The sequence below is a fragment of the Phaethon aethereus genome, assembly GCF_964289735.1.
Source record: "Phaethon aethereus genome assembly, chromosome: 1".
In the NCBI taxonomy this organism is placed as follows: domain Eukaryota; kingdom Metazoa; phylum Chordata; class Aves; order Phaethontiformes; family Phaethontidae; genus Phaethon; species Phaethon aethereus.
Window position 1 is genome coordinate 17,998,704 of NC_138575.1, and position 21,677 is coordinate 18,020,380.

Consider the following 21,677-nt stretch of genomic DNA (forward strand, 5'->3'; position numbering starts at 1 on the left):
GATTTCCAGCTGGACGTACTGAACCTTGAAATGAGATGCTAACTAAACTGCAAGGACCCTTAAATATTACAAATGTTGTAACAGAAAAGGCTGTGGACACACTGGAGTAATTTAAAAAAGAATTAAGATAGCTTTTTATGCTATGCTTTAAAAATTTTAAAAGAGGAATTTTACAGCCTAGATGACAGTACTGAGTCCAGTTATGCTTCATGATTTACTTGCATCTGTGTTTAAGGTTGTGAATGAATCCCCCATCATTTTTCTATGCTACCTTCTCATAAAAAGTCTGCTTTCTTTAGGCGCATTCTTAACTTCTACAGCTACACACCAACATGCTAATTACAATCACACTGCATGCTTCAATCCTAGACATTACAGAACTCATACCTTGACCACAACAAAAGTGAGAGGGACCTGGATACACTGGAAGCCAAAATCACTATAGCAATTAACACTTCATATCTACACTTTATTCAATCTTCCCTAGTGCTTGGAAGATTTTTCCCCTATCTCCAGGATAGGTTTTTGGAAGAGTGAATGCATTAATATTATGCCACAGCACAGAGTTAAGTATGATTTTTTTTTCTACCTGCTGAGATCATAAGAGTATTTAATCTAATCCATTCTCTTTTACTTAAGAGTCCTCCAACAGCAGTTGACAGTTTTGTCCTCCTGTTCTATGCCAGGTTAAGTAAGAAGAATGAATTACTTTGGCTTACTCCAGAGAGTATAATTTTAATACTAAAACATGTGGATGAAATCTCAGTGTCACATGTTGTAAGAGGAAATCATTCTGTTCCATGGAGGCATAGTACCACTCTGAACACAGTGAGAAACCACAGCTGAATGTGCTTTTAAGGCTAGATGGTACTAGAAGGAAGTAATAACTAAGCAGACGTTTTTGTAGGTGTGCTGACTTGTAGTTACCACATTGCAGTGCAAAACTTTGTCAGGTTACTACAACCTCCAAGTACTCTTAACAGCAAATCTGTTTACAACAGCAATCAGTCAATTTACACTGGCAGATTTGAAGAATGTCTGCAACTAAGAGAAATTCAGAACTTAAAACTGCCATTTGAGTAGAAGCCTTTATTCATGTCTATAAAAACACAAGTTATTTCATTAAAACGTACCATAAAGCCTAAGCATAAATTCTATTTTTTAAACAGAAGACACTACGGAAAGTGTCTTTGAACAGACACACTGAGGAAAGAGACTGCCTGGAAACACATACATCCATTCAAAAAGAGAGGCCAAGCAGGGGCTTGCTCCAGAAGGTTAGAACCATGATTTACAAGTAGCATCCAACGTTAAAGAAAAAAAGAGCCTGTACGATAGGATTCTGCCTATGAAATAAAGCTATTTATTCAAGAACTGTCATATACAAGAAAGTGTTTTAGCATTAAATCTCTTTCATTTGTAATTTCAAGCCTTTGTACAATTAAATTGACAGTTTCTGAGCAAAGATTAAGTCTGCTGAATTGAGCGTTAGTTTGAATACAGACACTCTTCAATCATAACCCCACACCACAACCTGCCATGTTTCTATTAACACAGCTTGACATTAGGAACTCAACGATAAAAGGCAAACACACTGATTCACTGTCACCTTACCCCAGGCTCCTGTCTACACTGCGTAAACTGTCTCCATGTATCAGGAGACAGACAAACCTTCAGAATTTAATCTCTAAACTATGGGTAGTGTTTGTTTGTAATATCTATTAATGAGTTCTTGGGATTTTTAAAAGAAGCTTTGTTATACAGAACTAAAAAGAGCATCACAGATGAAGCTTTTCTGGATGCATGATTTATATTTCATTATTCCTTTTCACTTGCTGTATTTTAGGACTGTCAGTTTAGTTTTAAAAGCAGCCTTTTTAAGGATCTCACTTATTTTGGAACAGATTTCTTGCACTAGTCTGGCAACCAGGGGATCTGCTAGGGTCAATACATGGTCAGAGCTCTATCACATCAAGCAAAGATGAACAGAGAACAGCTTCACCAAGGGCTGGAAAAAAAAGAAAACCAAAAAACCCCTAAACGCTCTTGCTACCTTCCTGACCACTCTGCAATGCATGGGTTTGGGTATATCGTACACAATTTAAGGTCCCTGTGATGCCTAGATGTGCTGAGATAGGGTTAAGATTTGTTCAGTGATTTGACTCCCTTTTTCAGTATATAAGAACTTTCCCATATTTTCAGTAACAGATCATTTTAAATATTGTACAATATACAAACAGATCAAGATATGTATTATCCTCTGTAATTCCAAAAACTTAATTAATATAACTTCAAGGCCAGATTCCTTATACACCATTATAAATAATTTTTTTTGTGGGATCTCGATAATGACTTGGAGAAAATATTAGAATCATAGCACTGATTACAAGGCTGTAACTCCTGTTAGTTCAAGGAATAGAGCATGCAGTACACATTCAAATCACAAACAGCTACAATAGACAAAACACGAAAAACACCACACTAAAGTATGAGAGAAGTGACTTGATACACGTTAGCAATATTAAAATATCAGTGAAGATCATACCTTTTTGGTTGCAATTGGAAAAAAATGCATTGATAAATTGTTCAAAAAGCAAGGTTAATCTTACAATTTTAACATGCTTGTAGGTAATTTCCTAAGGACAAAGAAATAGCTCTTAATATTGACATTCCACTTTTAAAATTCTGTCATCTTATGGTCACTAACATCACCAGTAGGCAAAAACCTTTTGAAACCAACCATGTAAGCAAATCCTTTAATCCAAGAAATTTGCCCAAATAAAGGAAATGAAGGGTAGAGCACTTCAAATTCTATTCTTAAGTTTATTTTACAAACCGATTTTAATACAAAGCTTTAACAAATAAAATCAGAATATACTTAAAATATAGTAATTCTGTTATACAGAACCCTTAATGCACTAGCTAACAAGGAAAATGAAAAACCATGAGGGGATATTCACATTACAACTTTTAGATAACTAAACCTTATTGTACTGCAAGCAGAAAGGGTTAAGCTTCTTCCAATCAACAATTCAGACCATTTGGGTTTGAACACATTCTTCACAAAGATATAATGAGTATAAAATTAGTCATCTAAAGCCTGAGGCTACAAATATACTATTTCACTTGGTGTATTTTTAACCTGTGCTAAATTTTCTCATAAAGTCTGTGGTTTAGTTCTAGTCAGAAGCTCATAATGTTTATTTCATATCCCAGTTCTTTAATTCAACTCTCAAGCATCTGACAAGAAAAAGAGAACGTCATAGAAAAGACACTGAACTGCCCATTTGTCTTTCCACAGAGTCCTCAAAATTGCAGATGCTATTTAAGAGTTGCAACATGGAATCCAGTCCTGGAAGAGTCATCTTGTAAGTCCACTTCTGAAGGAATCTTGGGGACCACCTGGGCAGGATGAGGTAACACCTGGGACACTAGATTTAACAGCAAGACTGATCAAAAGAGTGCCTATCATCAATAAAAAAAGTAAGTTTATCACCAAAGACTTGAAATCCAAGAATGAGTTTTCTCAAATGACTCTCAATGACAGTAGTCAGGATTGCCTAAAAAAATGTGTCTGACATTGAGAACTGTGAAGGTACAGCACCTCTAAAAAGGCGCAGAAACTGCAACTTGGTCTGGAGCCCGAGGACTGTTCCTCAGCTGTAGTTGCCTTATGCTTTCTGTGATGACAACTGGGGGGTTGGGAGCTGGAGGGGGAGGAGAGAGAAGAAATTTTAGCATTCGTTTGGAGTTTGCCAGACCAGTGAGAGGTTCTCATCACAATTCTAACTACATTTGTGGAACATTTGGAACTGGAAAAATATTTATCAGGTTAAGTCTCTGTTCCGTGAATTTCACTCATTGGCAAAGATGGGCAAAGGTATTACTGTCAATATCTTATCTTGTATTAACACACAATAAGCCACAAAAAAAAAGAAAAAAGTAATTAAATTCTAAAGTTGCACATTAAGATTTGTTTTCTTTTACAAAGTACCCTTCCCAAATAAAATTGCATGTGATCAATAATTACATCGGGTTACAAATAGCTTTAGCTAGGCGTCTCTATGGAGTATCATTGCTCCTATCTTCCACTTAGGTCTACATTCAAGAAGTTATGAGTAAGAAGAAATTTCAAGAATAAATGAATAGAGTAAACTGAAAGTTAACCCTTTCTTACCAGCAGGAATTATGCCAATCCTTATATTGCACTGGACTAATGGTGCTTTGGGATTATTTTGGTCTATGCCAGAGTCCTTCTGCATTCTTCCAATGAGACCATGCATCACTTCACTGAACATGCCGTCCCCACCAACACAAATAACACTGCCAGGAAACACAAATTAGAATGCACACTAACAGTCAATAAACAACACAGCAAGTGTTCTACTTCAGGCATGCACTGGGCACATCAAAAATAGTTGTTCTATTCTCCTCCTCCATTTTCGCAGCATATAGTAGCCCACAGTCAACTTGGCAATTAACAAAAAGCAGAAAAAAAAAATTCAAGCTACACAACTGCAAATGCACCTAGAAATGTCTTTAATGTTAGAAAAAAATATTGGAATGCAACCTAAAAAAAACCACTTTATCCTCTATTGCTGTGTGCAGACAGACAAATATCAGTGGAAATTCACCATACAAAGAAAACACTGAACAGGACTGTACATACAGCTTTCCAAGTAAAGAAAATGGAAAAAGGGTACCTTTACTAAAAAGGGGAAAAGTAAGTTAATATTTGTGGCTTCAGGCAGAAGTGTATTTTATGCTATTAATTTAATAGGGAAATACATTATATGAAAGTCAAAAAAACAGAAAAGTGCATGCTTGCATGCTCTTTTGAACATGCTGAGAGCCCAAACAGACAGAAGTCATGTATATCTACATAACCATTCATAATGAAACACAGAGTTCTAGATGTTACCAGATGCAAAACTTTGTTTTGCAAATTTAATTCAGGTCAGAGCTGGTGCAGCAGCTACACAGATCCTCAATATGTTAAAGCTCAGCAGAGAGTCCACAGCCAAGCAAATACTAGGAAGTAAAAGACTATTTTACAGCAGTACACATTTCATGCACAATAACCAAATGCACACCCTGAACTCTAAAAGCATAAACATTCTTTAACTGAAAAGCTAATTAAAATACACTTTAGAGGAACACATGACAAATCCAAAGTTATGCAGGTAGTCCCCAGCATATACAGTTAGGAATGTTTACTGTCATCTATAGCAATCACTTCCAATGCATAAACTAATATTTACTCTTCCACAGTCCGCAACAGGTATTGCAGAACAAGCACTTACTTCATAGGACAAGTTAGTTTATTTTTTAAGTACTGATGATTTAAATTTACTTATTGTTATATTTTCAGCAGAAGGAAAGCTTGAAAAAAAACAGTCATTTTTTCATGAATATAGAGGACAATCTTAAGAATATGCACTGTCCAACTTTAAGTCAAGACCTAAGAGACTGGGAGAGAAGGGAGAAAAGGACATTTGTTTTTCATTTTTATAATTAATTCCTCTTCTCATAGCTTAACTACATTATTTAGCCTGTCTCATCTTTCTCTGCAGACTCTAAGAAAGAGGTTAAATGGACAAAAATTTCCACATCGGTTCAAGGTCAATGTTGTCTCAGTAGTGTTCTGTTTGTAAGAAATATTATAGCCAGGCTCAGAGTTGACAATGATATGAATGTCTGTATCAAGGGTAAATACTGACAGATAAAGTTCACCTACACAACATCAGCATGATCAAATTCATTGCAAACATCAGATGACCAATGCGCGAGTCACACTTGTAAAGGCCTCTAGTGAAGAACTACTGTTAAGAGAAATCTTCTTAGGGAGATTGTTACATTTTAGGTTTATTTTTCTAATGGACTAGCATTTCACTTTTTAGATAGATGATAACAGTAAAATACATATGCTAAATGACTTCAGGAGAAGCAAGTCCACAAGACAAATGAGTTTTAAAAGAACTATAGTCCCTTCTAATCTCAACCATTCTGTGAACTAAATCAAGAACTAGGAAGAAAACACAACCCGAAACAGTTTTACAAAGGCTTGTGCAACAGTTATGTGGATAAGGAAGCATAGTCATTCATACATGCCAGGCTTATTCTAAACATGGTCATTACCTGAACAATACTACAGTATGCTCTAGTTGCTCTGCACAATGATGTACAAAAACCTGCTATATCGTAAGTGAATGAATACTTTAAGTAACTGTCTTTAAAGAGAAGCTGTTCTATCACTGAGCTATTAGATTAGTACAGTCACCATAAGAAATTCTTATAAGGGGAAATGGGAAGAAGAACCAGGAAACATACACAAGAGGTTTAAATAAGCTGTCTCAAGTAAACACACTCTGAAAGCAGTGAAGCAGTTATCATTAAGAATCCTGTATCTACTTCCGAAATTACAGGCATGGCTTTGCCAAATAGGCAATCTGGAGATTAAATGAAGAATCTTATCACTGAATGAAGGGAAAGCCACTTATCAGAAGCAATATAAGAGGACAGGTGAACAACAATTAGATGTAGGAATCCAAAGAAGCTTTTCCTCTATGTGAGAAGAGTCAAACTTGAAGAAACACACACATATATGCAGTTCAACCATTTTTAAAATCTTCCATATAACCACGTGATCTGATATTTAAAGAGTAGTATTAACACAAGAACTCCTTCGTAACATCACTGTTCACCACAGACTTGTACATGATGGACAAAAAAAAAATCAGGCTTGGAAAGACAGGTTGCAGTTCGCAAACTAACTGCTACTAAGGCCCAGTCTGGGAATAAAAGAATCTTGAGATTATAATCTGTGTCCAGTTGTTTAGCTCAGTCATGTTAGACAAAGAACACAAAAAAAAACCACCAAAGAAAAAAAATTTTAAAAATGTCTACAATAAGAAACTGTTTGAATCTGCCAAAAACACTTCAGATACTGCTAACTGGCCACTGTCACTTGTGAAAAAAAAATTTGCCAGGAGTGGACATGGGCTCACTTGCTTCCCTCTTCTCCACTGTATTGGCATTTCACCAGCCACCAGTATTATCTATTTCAAATCACTTAAGTCAAACGAAAAGGAAAAATCTTAACTATAGGTTTTTCTAGAATCCCTGTTTCCCTTCCTTGCACTTCTGATTAAGAAAATTTAATTAATTAAATTAAAATTAAGAAAAATCCCAGTATAGTCAAAACTGCTTATTTAAAGCCACCTCATTTTTAAGCAGGTGAAGTCTAGGAACTCAACCTGTGAATCTCATTTCTTACTACCACAATTTGTCAACATCATGCCCTCACTCGATTTATACAATGCATACAGAACTGTTCCCCTAAGCAAAAATACTCTGAAAAGATCGGAAGTGTTTTATTTTTGCAACTTACCAGTTTAAATGTACCTGCCAACAAGCACAACAAGATACCATTTTAAAATACTGTAGTTTTGAGAGTTTATCTCCATAGGTTCTGCATCCATTTTCATACTTTTCCAGTCATGTAACTTGTTTCATGTCATGAACCGGAAACTGGAATGACTAGCTTATTTATTAAAATATTCTGCTTCTACAGAAGATTTAGTAATGGAATGCAATTGCACCATTCAGTTAGGTCTTCTTTTAAAACAGTAATTCCACAACAGAACACACACAAATAAAACCAAATGATGTAGCCTTTATTTGAACAGTCCTACATAGCAAGAGGAGAACCATCTGAACTGTTTGTAAACGGTTCATGGTTTTTACACACAGGCTGAATGCTACTGCATTCTGGACTCCTGTACATGTCAAGATCATATACACCACAAAACATTTCAGGGTAGCTTTCAAGCTATCACAGAATGCTCAACTTCTGGATGAGCAGAGTTAATCTTACATTCATCTTCTGTGCACAAATCTCATGCAAACTGTTATACTACACTTGAAGCCTAAACTGTTGCAGTAAACCTGTTCAATACACAGTATGTTCCTTTTATAGTCCAAAATGTAGACCTCCTATGGAAAGTAATATGCCCCAGAACTTTCAGCTGTTGCAATAAACGTATCAGCAATGAAGGCTACTGTTTTAAACTAGAGACAAGAACAGACAGATTACAGAATATATCAGCTAGAAAAAAGGCAAATGAAGTTACTTACCCATCATATTTATTAATATTAACTTCAAATAAATTGTCCTTAGCATGGTTAGCATGTTCAGTTACTATGAAGAAATAAACACATTAAAAATTACTATTATAAAATGGTATATAATACACAATTATAAAAATGTTATAATTAATTCATTAATAACCATGATTCTATTACCAATGTGACCATAAAACAGCCTACCCATAAAATGTGTTTCAAAAGATATTATGCCAAGGAAAGTATTGAAACAGACATACACTTCAGTATATATGGAAAAATATTTCACTAAAAAATTGTGCAAATGAACAATTGGTTTTAACAATAAAACTGAAAAAGAGAAGACAGTATGTTATAAATGAAGAGCTCAAATAGCTCAGCAATACCAGAAGTTTTAGTTTAGTAAGCAGAAAATTGATATAAGGGCACCATTTATCTGCCTACCTATGCTTTAACTAAAAAACATTCCTGCTCTGCTACTTAGTTTAACTTCCTTAGTAAGAAACGGCAAGTAACAGAAAGAGCTTAAGCTACTTAAGAGATGTTTTAAAGAGTTCATACTGTGTTTATTAAAGAAATTAAAATATTCATTACTCACTAACGACATCAGTGCAGATAGAAGCCAGACTAAAAAGTGGAGCAACTTTCTGTTCATAAATCCTCTTCCCTTGTCGTTTTCCTCCATATGGATTAATATACACAAGCAACTGCTTTGGTCTTGACTCTGCAGTAAGGAAAAATATTACAGCATACTGCTTTTGTACACAAAACAAATATTCAACAAGCTATACAAAAACAATCCTGTAAGCATCAAAATGAACACAGCATACAAACCTTTTATACTTCTTTATTAACTCTCAGAACCCTGTAATTCTTTATCAAAAGAGCTATAAAACTGCTTCACCTATCCTCTTTATTATACTGAGAGTACTGAACAAATTGGTAATAAGAGCAGATGAAATTCAGAATCATGTCCTCTGACTCCATGTCTCACGTTCTTACACATATTATTCTTGCGATACCTTCCCACTAAATGGCATTAGTATCACAGGCATAAAAGACAAAGCAAGGGCAGCAAGAGGGAAGGCACTTGTGAGTGAAGCACACGTAGAAATACCTTTACATTAATTTATTTGAACAACGTTCTTGCTTTGGTAACGCAGCTAGAATGCATTTCGTTTAAAACACGGTAACAATACCACACAAAACTACATGCTGCACAGCAAGTGCTTGCCCTATGGTGTAACCCCTTGCCCCCAGAAAACACCTTTGGTGTTACCATCTCAAGTTTGTTCAAATAGTTATGGATTTACATTGTTGGTGACAATGAAAACAATCATTACATCTCTGTACTAACAGATACACAAAACGGTAATGCTTCTGGCATTTCTTTTTTGCATAGAACACAAAGACCTGTTACAACATCTGCACTTCCTCAGATGACGTTCTGAATTATTACTTTAAAAAGAAAGAATAGAGTTATTAGATCAGCACACTGGCATAATAAATAACGCAAGTTAGCTTGTTTGATTGGTTTAAAGCTGCCACACACCCAAAGCACCATTCATCCTGAGAACCTGTTACCTCTTCTGAACTATTTGTTACCAGCAGAATGAACACCTGCACTCCGAGGTGACTGCCCAGGCCACATCTCTCAGGTGTACTGAATGGGTGCCCAAACCCCATTTTTTAAAATATTTTATTGGAAGTCCACATACCTCGTGTAATGTATACAAAACAAAAAACGTTAGTAAGATGCATGCTTCCAATGCCTATTCAGGAGGACATTTTTTGTCAAATATCCATTTTTATTCTGTGAGACTGAAGTATTTGCTTGAGTCACATGGTAAGTATACTTGTATCCAGTTCGTTCTCTGGCTCTGCGTCTCAGATGGACCTCAGATCTACGCTGTAGGTAGCTTATCTCCAGTCCTGCCTTCAGCTCCACCTCCTGCTGCTCCTGCCTGGCCTCCCTGGATGGAGCAGATTCCTTTATCTCACCTGGGCTGTAAGTGGGACCCGCTGCTATCCCCATCCCTGCTCCGATACAGCGGGACTACACCCTGGTCGGTGAGGACACTGCCTGCGCTACGGTTGTTCTTGACCTCCCTTCTGTCATGGAGTTCTCTGCTCCTGCCACTTCCTGACATCTATAAAGGTATCTCTTTCAGGAATAACTCCTGCAAAACTACTTTTAGCCTTCAAAGGAGTAGATGTACAAGAGTCCCAGAAATGATTAATGGGAACTCTTACTACATAAAGCACATTGTTGATGAGAGGGACTGGAAAGGTGAGACAGACACAAAAAACCACCCATAAATCTTACAATGGCTACAATCCTTGTCCTCAGATCTCTAGAGTACCTCAGATCTCTGAGCTTACATCTGCCTTTTACTTTCTCCAAAGCTACAGTCATTTAAAGCCTCTGCTAAGCTTCTAACATGTCCCTATTTTGTGAAAATAATTTACAACTGGGCAAAATAAGACACCTATAGTCCTGACTGATTAGAATAAAACACTCAGTACAACTTAGCGAATATGTGAGATACAGAAGTAGTGATAAGAAGAATGAGACATATCAACTCTCGGCTCCGCAAAAGCTGCTCTTAAGATTTCAAAACAGTAAATATATCAAAATAATATTAATTGACATACAAGCCTGTAAAATGATGCTGCAAATGTTAGTAGTTTAGTCAAAACTTACTCTGCATTTCAAGTAATTCTTTCAGCGCCTGGATCCACTGATTACACAAGTGCTCATCAACACACCAAAATGTCACATCACTGCACCACCAGCGGTGATTTCGGGCTTTCTTCACATAATACACTATTTAAATTAAAAAAAAAAAAGGCACAATGAGACCATCCTGTGAAATGAAAAATGCATTTCAGAGACATCTCCAAAATATCTACCTTTGGAAAAAAAGTGGTAATTAACCCCACTATATATTTCTGCAAGTGACAGAAGCATTCAGAATAGGAACAGGACATTTGTAAAAAGTCAAAATGAAAATATAAATGAAAATACCTGCTGTACATCATTACCTTATAGCAGATACTCAAACATAAACTTTTTTTGAAACCAAGTGCAATCCATTTTCCATAAACAGATTACAGACATACTTATACAAAAGTTCATTGAGCTTACATATTATTTTATACATATTAAAGTCTGCAAAGTCTACATAATATAAAATGCCATAAGCCAAGCCATCACATCAGCTCCCATGTAACCAACAGGGTGAATTTAATTTCATGAAGCTGAACTTTGAGAAAAAAGATTAGAGTTTTCTTGTGCATTAAGAACTAGGCTGGTGAGACAAGAAGGACCCTTACCTTTCCATCTACAGTATCACCAATCATGGTTACTGAAGGACTAAATGTGAGGAAAGTACTCCACAACATAAAATTTTGGCATGGCAGCAATCACAGTTGCCCCAGCTTTGCAGCACATAAGTCACCACTCTTTCCCCAAAACAAACAGAAATTTATTTCTGGCACTTTGTTTTAAGAATGCAGTCACTAATACAAAGAACCTCTACATGCGTACACTCTGATGGTTAGGGGTAGTTTAAAAAAAACAAACCACAAACGTTTAGGACTCATTTTTCCAGCCTCTTAATTTTCTAGTCAAGTAGTAGAAAGTGAGTGTCCTGCTGCAGAGTCATTCAGCAGCAGAAACTAAGACATTAGTTAGGACTTCATTAAATAACTAAACACAGCATGTGTTCTTAAAGGGAAGGTTTTATGTTCGAAAATAAGGATCTCTAAATGCACACTGGCAGATTTTTGGTGGGGTTTTGTTTGTTTGGGGTTTTCTTCTGTGGGTTGGCGGGGGCGGGGTGGTTGGTTTTTTTTAAAACACCTGATTTCTGTTTTAAAAAATTCTGAAGATTCCTTTTGAGTCTCCCCCAAAGAACCTCCAGCAAAGTAATTACCACAAGCATTCTGAGACTGTATTTGCCTTACCTGTGAAAGCATGTGGCTTTGCCATCTTCTGCCATTTGCCAATATTACGCCGTTTCTTGTTAAGTTCAGTTTCTTCTACAGCAATGATCTCAGAGGTTGGCACAAAACAGTTTTCTGTATGAACACAAGATCTTACACATTAACATCTTAAAACAGAATTACTTCTACACATAATATGATTTAGACATACAATTAGAGTAGCTGCTCAAGAAGCACAACCAAGAGCATAAGTAGAAATTTGCTGAATATTTTCAATTTTCCTTTGCCTTTAGTCAACGCACATCATCCATAACCACCTATGAACCACCCCAAATAATTTAAATGTCTATGATTTCTCAGAAAATTACGTATTCTGAGTATAAAAACATTTTTGCATGAAGCCAAAATCCAGCAACATTGATTTCAGAGTAGTGAAATTGCCCCTTCAAATGATGCCTTATATGTCCAGATAGTTGACAGTGAATAACACAAGCTATTTCAAAGAATGTGCAACTAAATCTAGTACAAGGAGACTACAGAGGCTATTTGTTATTCTCAAGTAAGTAGCTGGCTTAAAAATTCATATGAATGCCCTTCTTTCATAAGACTTTAAATCTCACTAAGCTTATAAACTTCAGGATCTCCCAAGAAGCAAATTCTAGATGAAAAAAGTTGAACTGTGAGCTCAGAAACAAGGAATTTCACTTGGCTTAGTACATATACTCAACTGAGTAGCACACAACAGTTCCTAGACAAAATTCCAGGCAAAATACCATGAGTTTTTCAACATGTTGTTTACATACTGTTAAATTTATTTCCCTTGTATCAACTTCAAAACTACGGTTTTTCAGAATCAAAAGCCTCTTGCTCTTACACTATGAAAGAATTTCCTCCACTCTCTTTTTTTTCTTATAGTCCCTCAACACCTGCTTTACTCCTACCAAACTGCTGATTTTGTCTCATTTTCATCACCGATTTCAGAATTTCTTTTACATTATCTCAAAAAAAGTGGGACTGAAAATATATGCTTTGTACTCACATATAAGCAAGTGCTCTGTATATACACACATATAAAACATAATTACATAAGATTATATTGTTATACTTGTTATTATGTAAAAGATTATTATAATATACTTGCTCCTCTCATATATAGACAGACATATAGAGAGATACAGAGCTACAAAGAGATATTAAACACCTAAAATATCAACACTAATACTGTTGTGGCTGGGTTTTATTCTACATTTCATCTTCCTCACTATGTTGCAGAAGTATCATGGTGGTGGTAAGGAATGCACAACAAGCAAAAAATTTTGCTGAGCTCTTCAGTGGTGACTACAATTCATTTGCCACTAGTTCAATTTTCTTTTTTCCCTGTCCTATTTAGGTAACAACTCTGACTATAACAAATATTGTCATGTCTATTGACATGTCATGGACAACACACACAAGGTGTTTTTTCCTTTACAGATGTTTTAGTATTTGACTTGATTGATATTTCTTTAGGGATTTTATCTTCACAGAGGTTTTTAGCTTGATTCCAAAGAAATGTAGCCTCCAAACTTCACACTGAGGTCTTTTAGGAATCTGGCTGTATTTGAGTGTTTTAACTACTTACAAAACAAATTTCAGCTTATAATAATTGTATTTACTATGTTTAAGGAATGATTGGCAAATGCAGCACAGAATGTCTTTATAAAGATCCAACAGCAGCAATGAACTCACTAAAAACACTTTACTTGTATACAGATGGAGATATCATACATATACATGTAAGACTATATAAAGTATTTAATATTGGTTAGTAACAGTTAATTGGTCTTCCTAACATTCAGAGAAAAGATTTGCTGTGGGATCTTCATAAGATTATCCACCTATCCATTTATCTAAAGGGGGGGGGGGGGAACCACAGGAGAGACATGGAACAATAACTTAAGGGAACGGAGCATGTTCTTCAACCTTTCTTTCCCAGAACTTCTTTTAGTTCTAATGTTTCTACTGGCTATGCCACCTATCCATATGTCAGAACATTATAGAAAGCTTGTTGCATTTATAAATATTGCACGTAAGTGGTAACTCATTTTGTTGTTGCACATAGATATGCTACAAAGCTGACAAACCGCATTTAGATCAAAATTTAAATGACAATGCTCTAATGCACATTTTGGGAAATAGTTCTACATACGGGATACTTATTAGCATGTATGCTAGGGGCAGCAACAGAAGTCAATGTTTTGTTAGGCATTTTCTGTACAACAGAGAAAGCTGTCGAACTGTACCGACAGCAAGTAGATTAAGAAGCACTTATAAATCTGTATCACTGAAAACATTTCTTTAGAGTACGTATTTTAGCATATATTACACAGCTTATATTAACAACCCCTAGACCTTGAAACCACTTCTACTAAATTCTCCTAATTCTTCAGATGTGTTCTCCCTCCAACAGTCACATGACTGGAAGCTTAGCTTTTCCAGCAAATCTCTTCACAGATGCAGCAAAAAAGCAACAAGTAAATGTTTTAGTTGGACAAGTGCATTTTTCTTTTTCTTAAGCCACAAGAGTTACATATTTGAAAAAACAGATTCCTGGAAAAAAGAAAAACAGGAACAGAACAAAAGCGAAGAACAGAATGATCCCACCTTCTGCCTGTAACTCTTTGGGTTTGGTAGAAGTCTGACAAGTTTCCGTTCTATGAATACCAGCTCTGACGACTGTGGCCCTCAGTATTACCTGGCACTGCACAAGCATCAAGCAACTCCATCGCCCTGATAAATATACTCCAATCTTAAGGCAGTCAAAACCACACACAACCTAATGTAGTAACTGCAGAGGGCCAGAAAGACACAAAGCTATCTCAAATACAAACATGTTATTCAGAACATTCCCTACAGCTTATAAAAACAAATCTGAATGCATTTTATTGGCATATGTGTTTGAATAGAGTTTAAGAATTTCAATCAGTCCAAATATGACTCCATCACTATTCGACTTAGTGTTATACAGTATATTGTTTAATCAGAAAGCAAATCAACTGCTTAGTCCCACCCTGCCCCCTCTTCCCCAGAAGGTAGAAGTTTCAAGTGTGAAGTCAAACAGGTACCTTCAATACAAGCAGCACAATCCTGCTCCTATAAACACAGTGCCCTCATCTGCCATTTATCACCAAAACCCACCCCATAAAAGTAGAAGGCCACGAGTTTCTCCCAACACGCTGAAAAATCTTATTGCCACATTAACAAAAAAAAATTGGTAGTTACAACAGCACTACTAGATCAACATTAATGAAAATAGTTGAACTAAGGGCTCAGACCATACCAAACAAGCAATTTCTCTTGGCTCAGTACTATATACTGAACCAAGTAACACACAACAGTTCCTAGACAAAATTCCTGACAAAATACTGTGACTTTTTCAACATAACACATCTAGATTCAAGAGACTGAATTTCAAGTTCAGTAATACTGAAGTACGTATCAATTTTCTTGATCTCAAAGATCTTCACACATTTATGTTTTCCTGTTTCACCTTCAATGTCTAGTATACATGACACACTAAAGACAAGTTGTCCTTCCAGGACAGCTAGATGAAGGGGCATGGCAAAAAAAAAAAAAAAAATCTGGGCCCATCATCTCTCATTGAGGGTCAGAGTGCCCTTATAGTTGTCATCGACACTCAGTGCAAAATGACAAATGAGCAAAATACCGCGTTAGATGCAAACTACTTTTCCCCAGATTAAACAAGTAGGAGGAAAAAACCCCTCTCCGAGCTGAGCACACTAACAGTGGGCTTTCTTTGTGAAAAATGTAGGTGGCAGTTGTGAAGCGTGTTCTTCTGTCTTAAGAATGGCTTTTCAGTGTGTCATCGCTGCCTGCCACCCTCACAGAACACCTCCTGACTTTGTAAGCAAACTCACTCAGCACCCAAGTCCAGATCTGCTCATGCATCACTGCCAGCTATGTTCCCTACAGGACAAATTCCTCCCTCACAAACGTGTTAGCTCAAAGCAACATAGACATGCAAAAGCATAAAAAAAAAAACATTGCTGATCACAGCATTTGGTTTATTCTTAACATTCAGCTCAGGCCCATGGATGCAGTCGCATTCAGAATGAATTTAAATTAGTAGTATACTCTTGTGACTTAAACACATTAACAACTAAAAAGCTGCGGTGCAGATTTAAAGAAAAAGTATTTTTTCAGTCACTTTGAAAACTAATTTACTGTTACAGACCACATGAACGGGTAAGTTATCTTGCCCTAAGTTTAAGCTTTGCCTTCACCTAAAAGCAAGAAAACAAGAACGTTTTCTATCAGAAGGTACAGTACACTATATTGATCATGCATTACAGAAAGCTGTGTCTAATAAAGACCAGAATAAGAGAAGATGGTGGACAGAGATACAGAGCAGAAGTAGTGAATTCATGTCCTGGGGGAAGGGGAAGAAAAAAAAAAAGGAGTCATGACTAAATGATTTAATTCGAAACAGTGGATGAGTCACAGAAACGTCTGAAGGTCATGACCTCACAATATACAGACATATATAGGGAAACTGGCTTTTTTTTTTTTTTTTTTTTTTAAGTAAATGTCTGAGTACTTCGTAAACCAACAGAGAGTAGATCAGTTCCTACTATGATCAGTCACAGTTGCTACTTCACATCACATACCTGAATATGAACCAAATCACAGGAATTTGAATTTGGATCAAGTTGCATATTTAAATCATACTACTGAGTGTCTTCCCATTGATTTTTTTGTTCCAAATTAAATCTTTGCAACTTAACTATGAACATTTCAGTGGTAAAGCAAGAAATAAGATGCACTTTTTCACCTTAAGGGGAAAAAAAACCGAAACCACTGAAGAGGTGTATGCTGAAAAGCATGTTTAATGTAGTATGCATCTATATTTGAATAATGTATCTTCCAGAAGACACATTCCAAAGAAACAATGCCTTCTGGAGCTATTATTCCCCTCATCCTACTAGTTCAATGTAGTCAGTGGAACTGTCTAGAGAAAACTATGGTTCAGATTTCTAGACATGCCCATTGCCAATTAGGAATGACTGATGAAAAATGACCTTGACTAAGGATGTGCCAACACACTACAAGTGCTGGACAGACCTTGTTTCCAAGCAGGCCCACCCCTGCTGTCTCAGTACTGCGTTTATCAAACTGAACACTCTTTAGACTCCACAACATCAAAATGGCATCAGTCTTGTGAATACTAGTACTGAGGCTTCCTCAAGTGCTTGCTTTGGGGGAAAAGCTGGAAAAGACACACCAAGGGAAAATTCTGAAGGGAAAAACAGAAGGGTTAAAAGAAAGTGCACACAATAAGTGAAGGCATACAGCCCAGTGTCTAGCTTGATCACCCCCTTTATACTTGTACTTTACAATTATAAAAAAAGAAAAATGTCAAGAGAATCTCATTCTGTGTTTGTAATACCTTAGTACTAGACTTAGTCAGTATTTCTTAAATACCCACAAGCACGTATGTACAACATATAATCTGCTATGAAATTTGGTACACAAATTTTATCACGTGTTACTTGATGAAAATCTGACTGCGCCATCAACATGAGAAAATAATAAAACAATTCATCTGCCCAGCTTTGCAAATCAACTAAATCTCATAGTGTAGTGTTAATAGGTTGAAAAACAATGTTCTTCAGAATATTTGAAAATGAAAGCATGCCTAGGAAAAAAAGGTGCATAGCTAAAAGTAACAGAGAAGCACATGAAAAAATTTGGGTAAAACTTTTCCCTCTAAGTTCAAATAAGTCTTGCCAACCAAAGAATGTGAAATGAGAACCTCATTGCACTGAAAACAGAGCTTGAAAATATGATGCTGTTAAACAAGGTCTAACAGCAGGAAGGAAAGTAAACAGTATTTAGGATTTAAGGTTTTAAAAACATACCACAACTTGAACAAATACTTCATGTTTTTGTTACTGTTGGTATCTTCTCAATGATAGCATTAAAAATAATTCTCCTGAATTAATACTTCTTTATGCACAAAATGCATTTTGACAGAATGGGTTTTAAAAATACATTATTTTAATATCATTGTACAAAGATGAGAAAACAGAAGAATTTCCTCATATTCTGTAACATTATATATTCCTGGACAATAGGACAAAGTCTCTGCTGTTTCCTATCTCTTCCTGAATTTGGATGCACTAGGGAAAGGTAGATACTTCAACACTTTACGACATACCTAACTATAGCTCTAATTCCTTAACTGTCAAAAGTCTGAAAACCTTGACAAAATATATATCAAACTATTTTTATTTACGTAGCTAAATCTAAGACAGTAATAAATACTCAGAAAATAAGAAGCCCTGAGTTTTTTCAGTTTAAAGACAACTGCTTCCCTGTAATAACCACCTATTAAACAAAAAATATAGCACTTTTATACTGCATAATTAAGTCTGTATTTAGGCATAACGCACAGCAGTCACGTAGTTAAAGGCTAAATGGTAGAAAGATACCAATCTTGGTCAAGCAACTCCTCTGCAATTATACACTTCTAACTAACCATCTTCCATATTATACCGTTTATTTATATACTGGCATGTATGCTGCTCATGTTTCCAAAATAAATGTAGAGAACAGGACGAGCCATCCCAGGTCTTACAAGAGCTTAAAGACAACAGGGCAGCAATAATATAAAACTGTGTTGGTATTAAAGAACAATTGCAAGAAACACATGAATTAATCAGGGTGTTAAGAGGAGGACATCATCTATTGTATTGCTTTATACCTAAATTATACCTGTGCCTCCAGAACGCTTAGGCATTTCTTCTTCTAGCACCCTCCCTTTTCTCTTCCGGTTCCTTGTCGTATTTTCCAAAATCTTGTAAATAGCTACGTTACAGGACAGCAGCCACACTCAGTAACCAAACTTGCCTCCTAAGCAATTTCCAACTGGGTACTGCTTAAGAAACTGCCTCAAAACAGAGTCTAGTTTACTTTGTCTCACTCTCACCATTCCCAGCATTCTGACATCCACTTTGCAACAGGCTTCATGACAGGTTCATATTTGGTTTGGCCTACCAGGAGTAAGTCAAGAAAACTTACAACTTAGAAAGTTGCAAAATCTTGAAACTGTAAGCAGTTGCAAACTTCAGCGTGCTAACAAAAGAGCTAGCATGATTCTGTGGCACTCTTGCATGGCCTAAAGGAAGTTATCACATAGCAGAATGGAGCTCCCACTGAACTATTTATTACTCCCACTCTAGCCTACAGATCAGTCAACTAGTTAACTTGGCAAAGGCATTTTTAGAAGGATTTTACACAATTCAACAAAATTCTCTCCGAAGCAGGGGCTACTTTACCTAGTGTGAGCAATTGTCCGAAAAGGCTTTGAAACTTTACGTTTTAAATTTAAGATCCAGGTATCATTCTCTAGACTCATATAATTTCTTTTTTAAAACGTACACAGCTTATTTTTCACACCAATACATTAAGCTAGACAGAATTAAAGAATTACTTAGTCTTCAAAGTCTTAAGTTCATTTAGCTGCACATCTGAAGTAAGATCAGGAATTTTCAAATACTTTATAAAACCTAAGCTATATCAAATTGTATTCACAGAATAGCAGAGGAAGGATAATAAACTCTGTTTTTATGTTATGAGGAATAAAAAGAGATGTACTTAAAACATGACTGATTCTCAGTTTTGTGAGCTACAACACCAAATCCTTACAATTCTTTTTGAGTCGTCCTCTTCCTTTTCCCTCACCTTTTTTTCAAAAAGCCTCAAGCCAGTACGATATTATGATAAAATTAGAAAAATACTTAAGAAAGGTACACAGTAAGAAGGGAAAAACTATTTAAGTTTGGGAATTTGCCTGGGACTGGAGACATCTATATTCAAACCTTCCACAGATAAACTTCTAGTCAACCTTTCTATTATTAGTTTCTCTCTGTCTCAGTTCCTCCGACCTCTAAAATGAGGATGACAGCAGTTTCCACTCTACAGCAGCTGCTGTGAAAAGGACATTACACAGTTTCAGAAGTTCACACACCACGCTAATAGGGCTATATTAATAATGGGAATAATTACTATATAAAAACCCCAAGGTCAAAAACTCTGATAAAATACCACCTAGCGTGCGGTAGAAAGCTTGATACACTGTATGTACAGCCATTTTCATAAGTTATCCCGAAATTCTGTCAAGTATTTTCAGCAGTAACCTCTCCCACTTGCAGTTTTCTAAGTCAGCACTATTCTAACCATGCAAAAGGGTAACTATAAACACTTCTGTTACCCCTTTACAAACTATCAGTTTGTATTAAATAGTTCCAAAACAGCAACTCACAAAAGTTAAACTTTCTTTGGAATTTTCCATGGAGCCCTTTAGAATGCAAAGAGCTTAAAAAAAATCTTGAAAAAGAAAAAAACAATTGCCTGAAACACTACTCAGTATTAAAGTGTTTTTTAACCCCTAACTAAGTCATGCAACTAATACGAAGTTGCTTTTAAAATTCTCCACAGTGTCCACAGTGTCCCGCTACCGGACATTACTGTGTAATACTACAACCCCCCGCCGCTACCGGCTGACAGTGCCACGGAACCACTTCGCCCACGCGGCTGCAGGGGCCGGTTCGCGCCCTGCTCCCAGAGGCAGGCTCTCAGCGCAGATGCTTTTAACTGCCTTCGCCGCCGAACACGGAACGCCGCGGCTCACGGCCGGCAGCCTTCGGCTTTGTTTCGAAGGGCGTGCGCCGGCTAACCGGCCAACAACGCCCGGCGCAGCCGCTGGCCGCGGGCGGCACTCCTGCCGCCGCGTCGCCCCCGGTCCCGCACCGCCCGGCCCAGGCTCGCCCGTGACCGAACCACCCTCCGTCTAGCGCCGTCGGACTCTGAGCCCCAGAGGCGGCGGCTGCTGCGGACGCCGGGGCCGCCGCCCGCCCCCCTCAGAGCGAGAAGGCGCCCGAGCACACCAAACGCTCCGCTCCCCCGGAAGGCTCCGAGGGCTCTGTGTACTGCGGCCCGACATGGCCGAGCAGCTCCAGCAGCCCCCCGGCGGGGCCAGGGCCGGCCGCAGCCCGTCCCCCCCGCCGGCATCCCCGCCCTAAGCGGCCCTTGCGCGCTGCCCCACGCCGCCAGGGACGTTGCGAACGCCCTTCCCCCGCGGCCGAGGGGAGGCGGCCCCGGCCCGCCTAGGGCCCGCGGCAGGTGCGCTAACGGCCGCCCGCCGCCGCCCGCCACAGCCCGCCCCGCCGCCCCACTCACCGCCGCCGCGGCGCGGCGGGCGGGGGTCGCGCCAGGCCAGCCGCCCCCGCTCCTCGTCTAAGGTGACCTCGCAGGAGCGCTGCCCCAGCCCCAGCGAGGAAACCAGCCGGCGCCGCCGGCCGCCCCGGAGCTGCTCCATGACCGCCGAGACGCCCGGGTCCGCCGCAGCCCGCTACCGCACGGCCCAGCGGAGCGGGCGGCCGCCGCGGGGCGACCCCGGCAGCTAACGGCGCCCCTCGCCCGCCGCTAGCCCGCCCGTCCCCGCGGCGGGGCGGGGCGCGGCGTCAGCGCCTACGCCAGCGCCGCCGGGGCGGGGCCTCCGGGGGCCGCGGCTTCCCGGCTCGGCGCCGCGGGGCGGGGCGGGG

General features: G+C 38.2%; 1 protein-coding gene across 1 annotated transcript in view; it reads right to left on the minus strand.

The window, feature by feature from the left end:
• Positions 1 to 21,451, minus strand: part of CERK (ceramide kinase) — a gene marked incomplete at both ends in the record, with an annotated part of 40,315 nt that extends 18,864 nt beyond the window's left edge. The window contains 6 exons of the mRNA XM_082009737.1: positions 4,178 to 4,323; positions 8,137 to 8,200; positions 8,723 to 8,848; positions 10,829 to 10,951; positions 12,094 to 12,207; positions 21,313 to 21,451. Of these exons, the coding sequence (XP_081865863.1) occupies positions 4,178 to 4,323; positions 8,137 to 8,200; positions 8,723 to 8,848; positions 10,829 to 10,951; positions 12,094 to 12,207; positions 21,313 to 21,451 (712 nt within the window). The remainder of the gene's footprint in view (positions 1 to 4,177; positions 4,324 to 8,136; positions 8,201 to 8,722; positions 8,849 to 10,828; positions 10,952 to 12,093; positions 12,208 to 21,312) is intronic.
• Between the last annotated feature and the right edge of the window lie 226 nt (positions 21,452 to 21,677).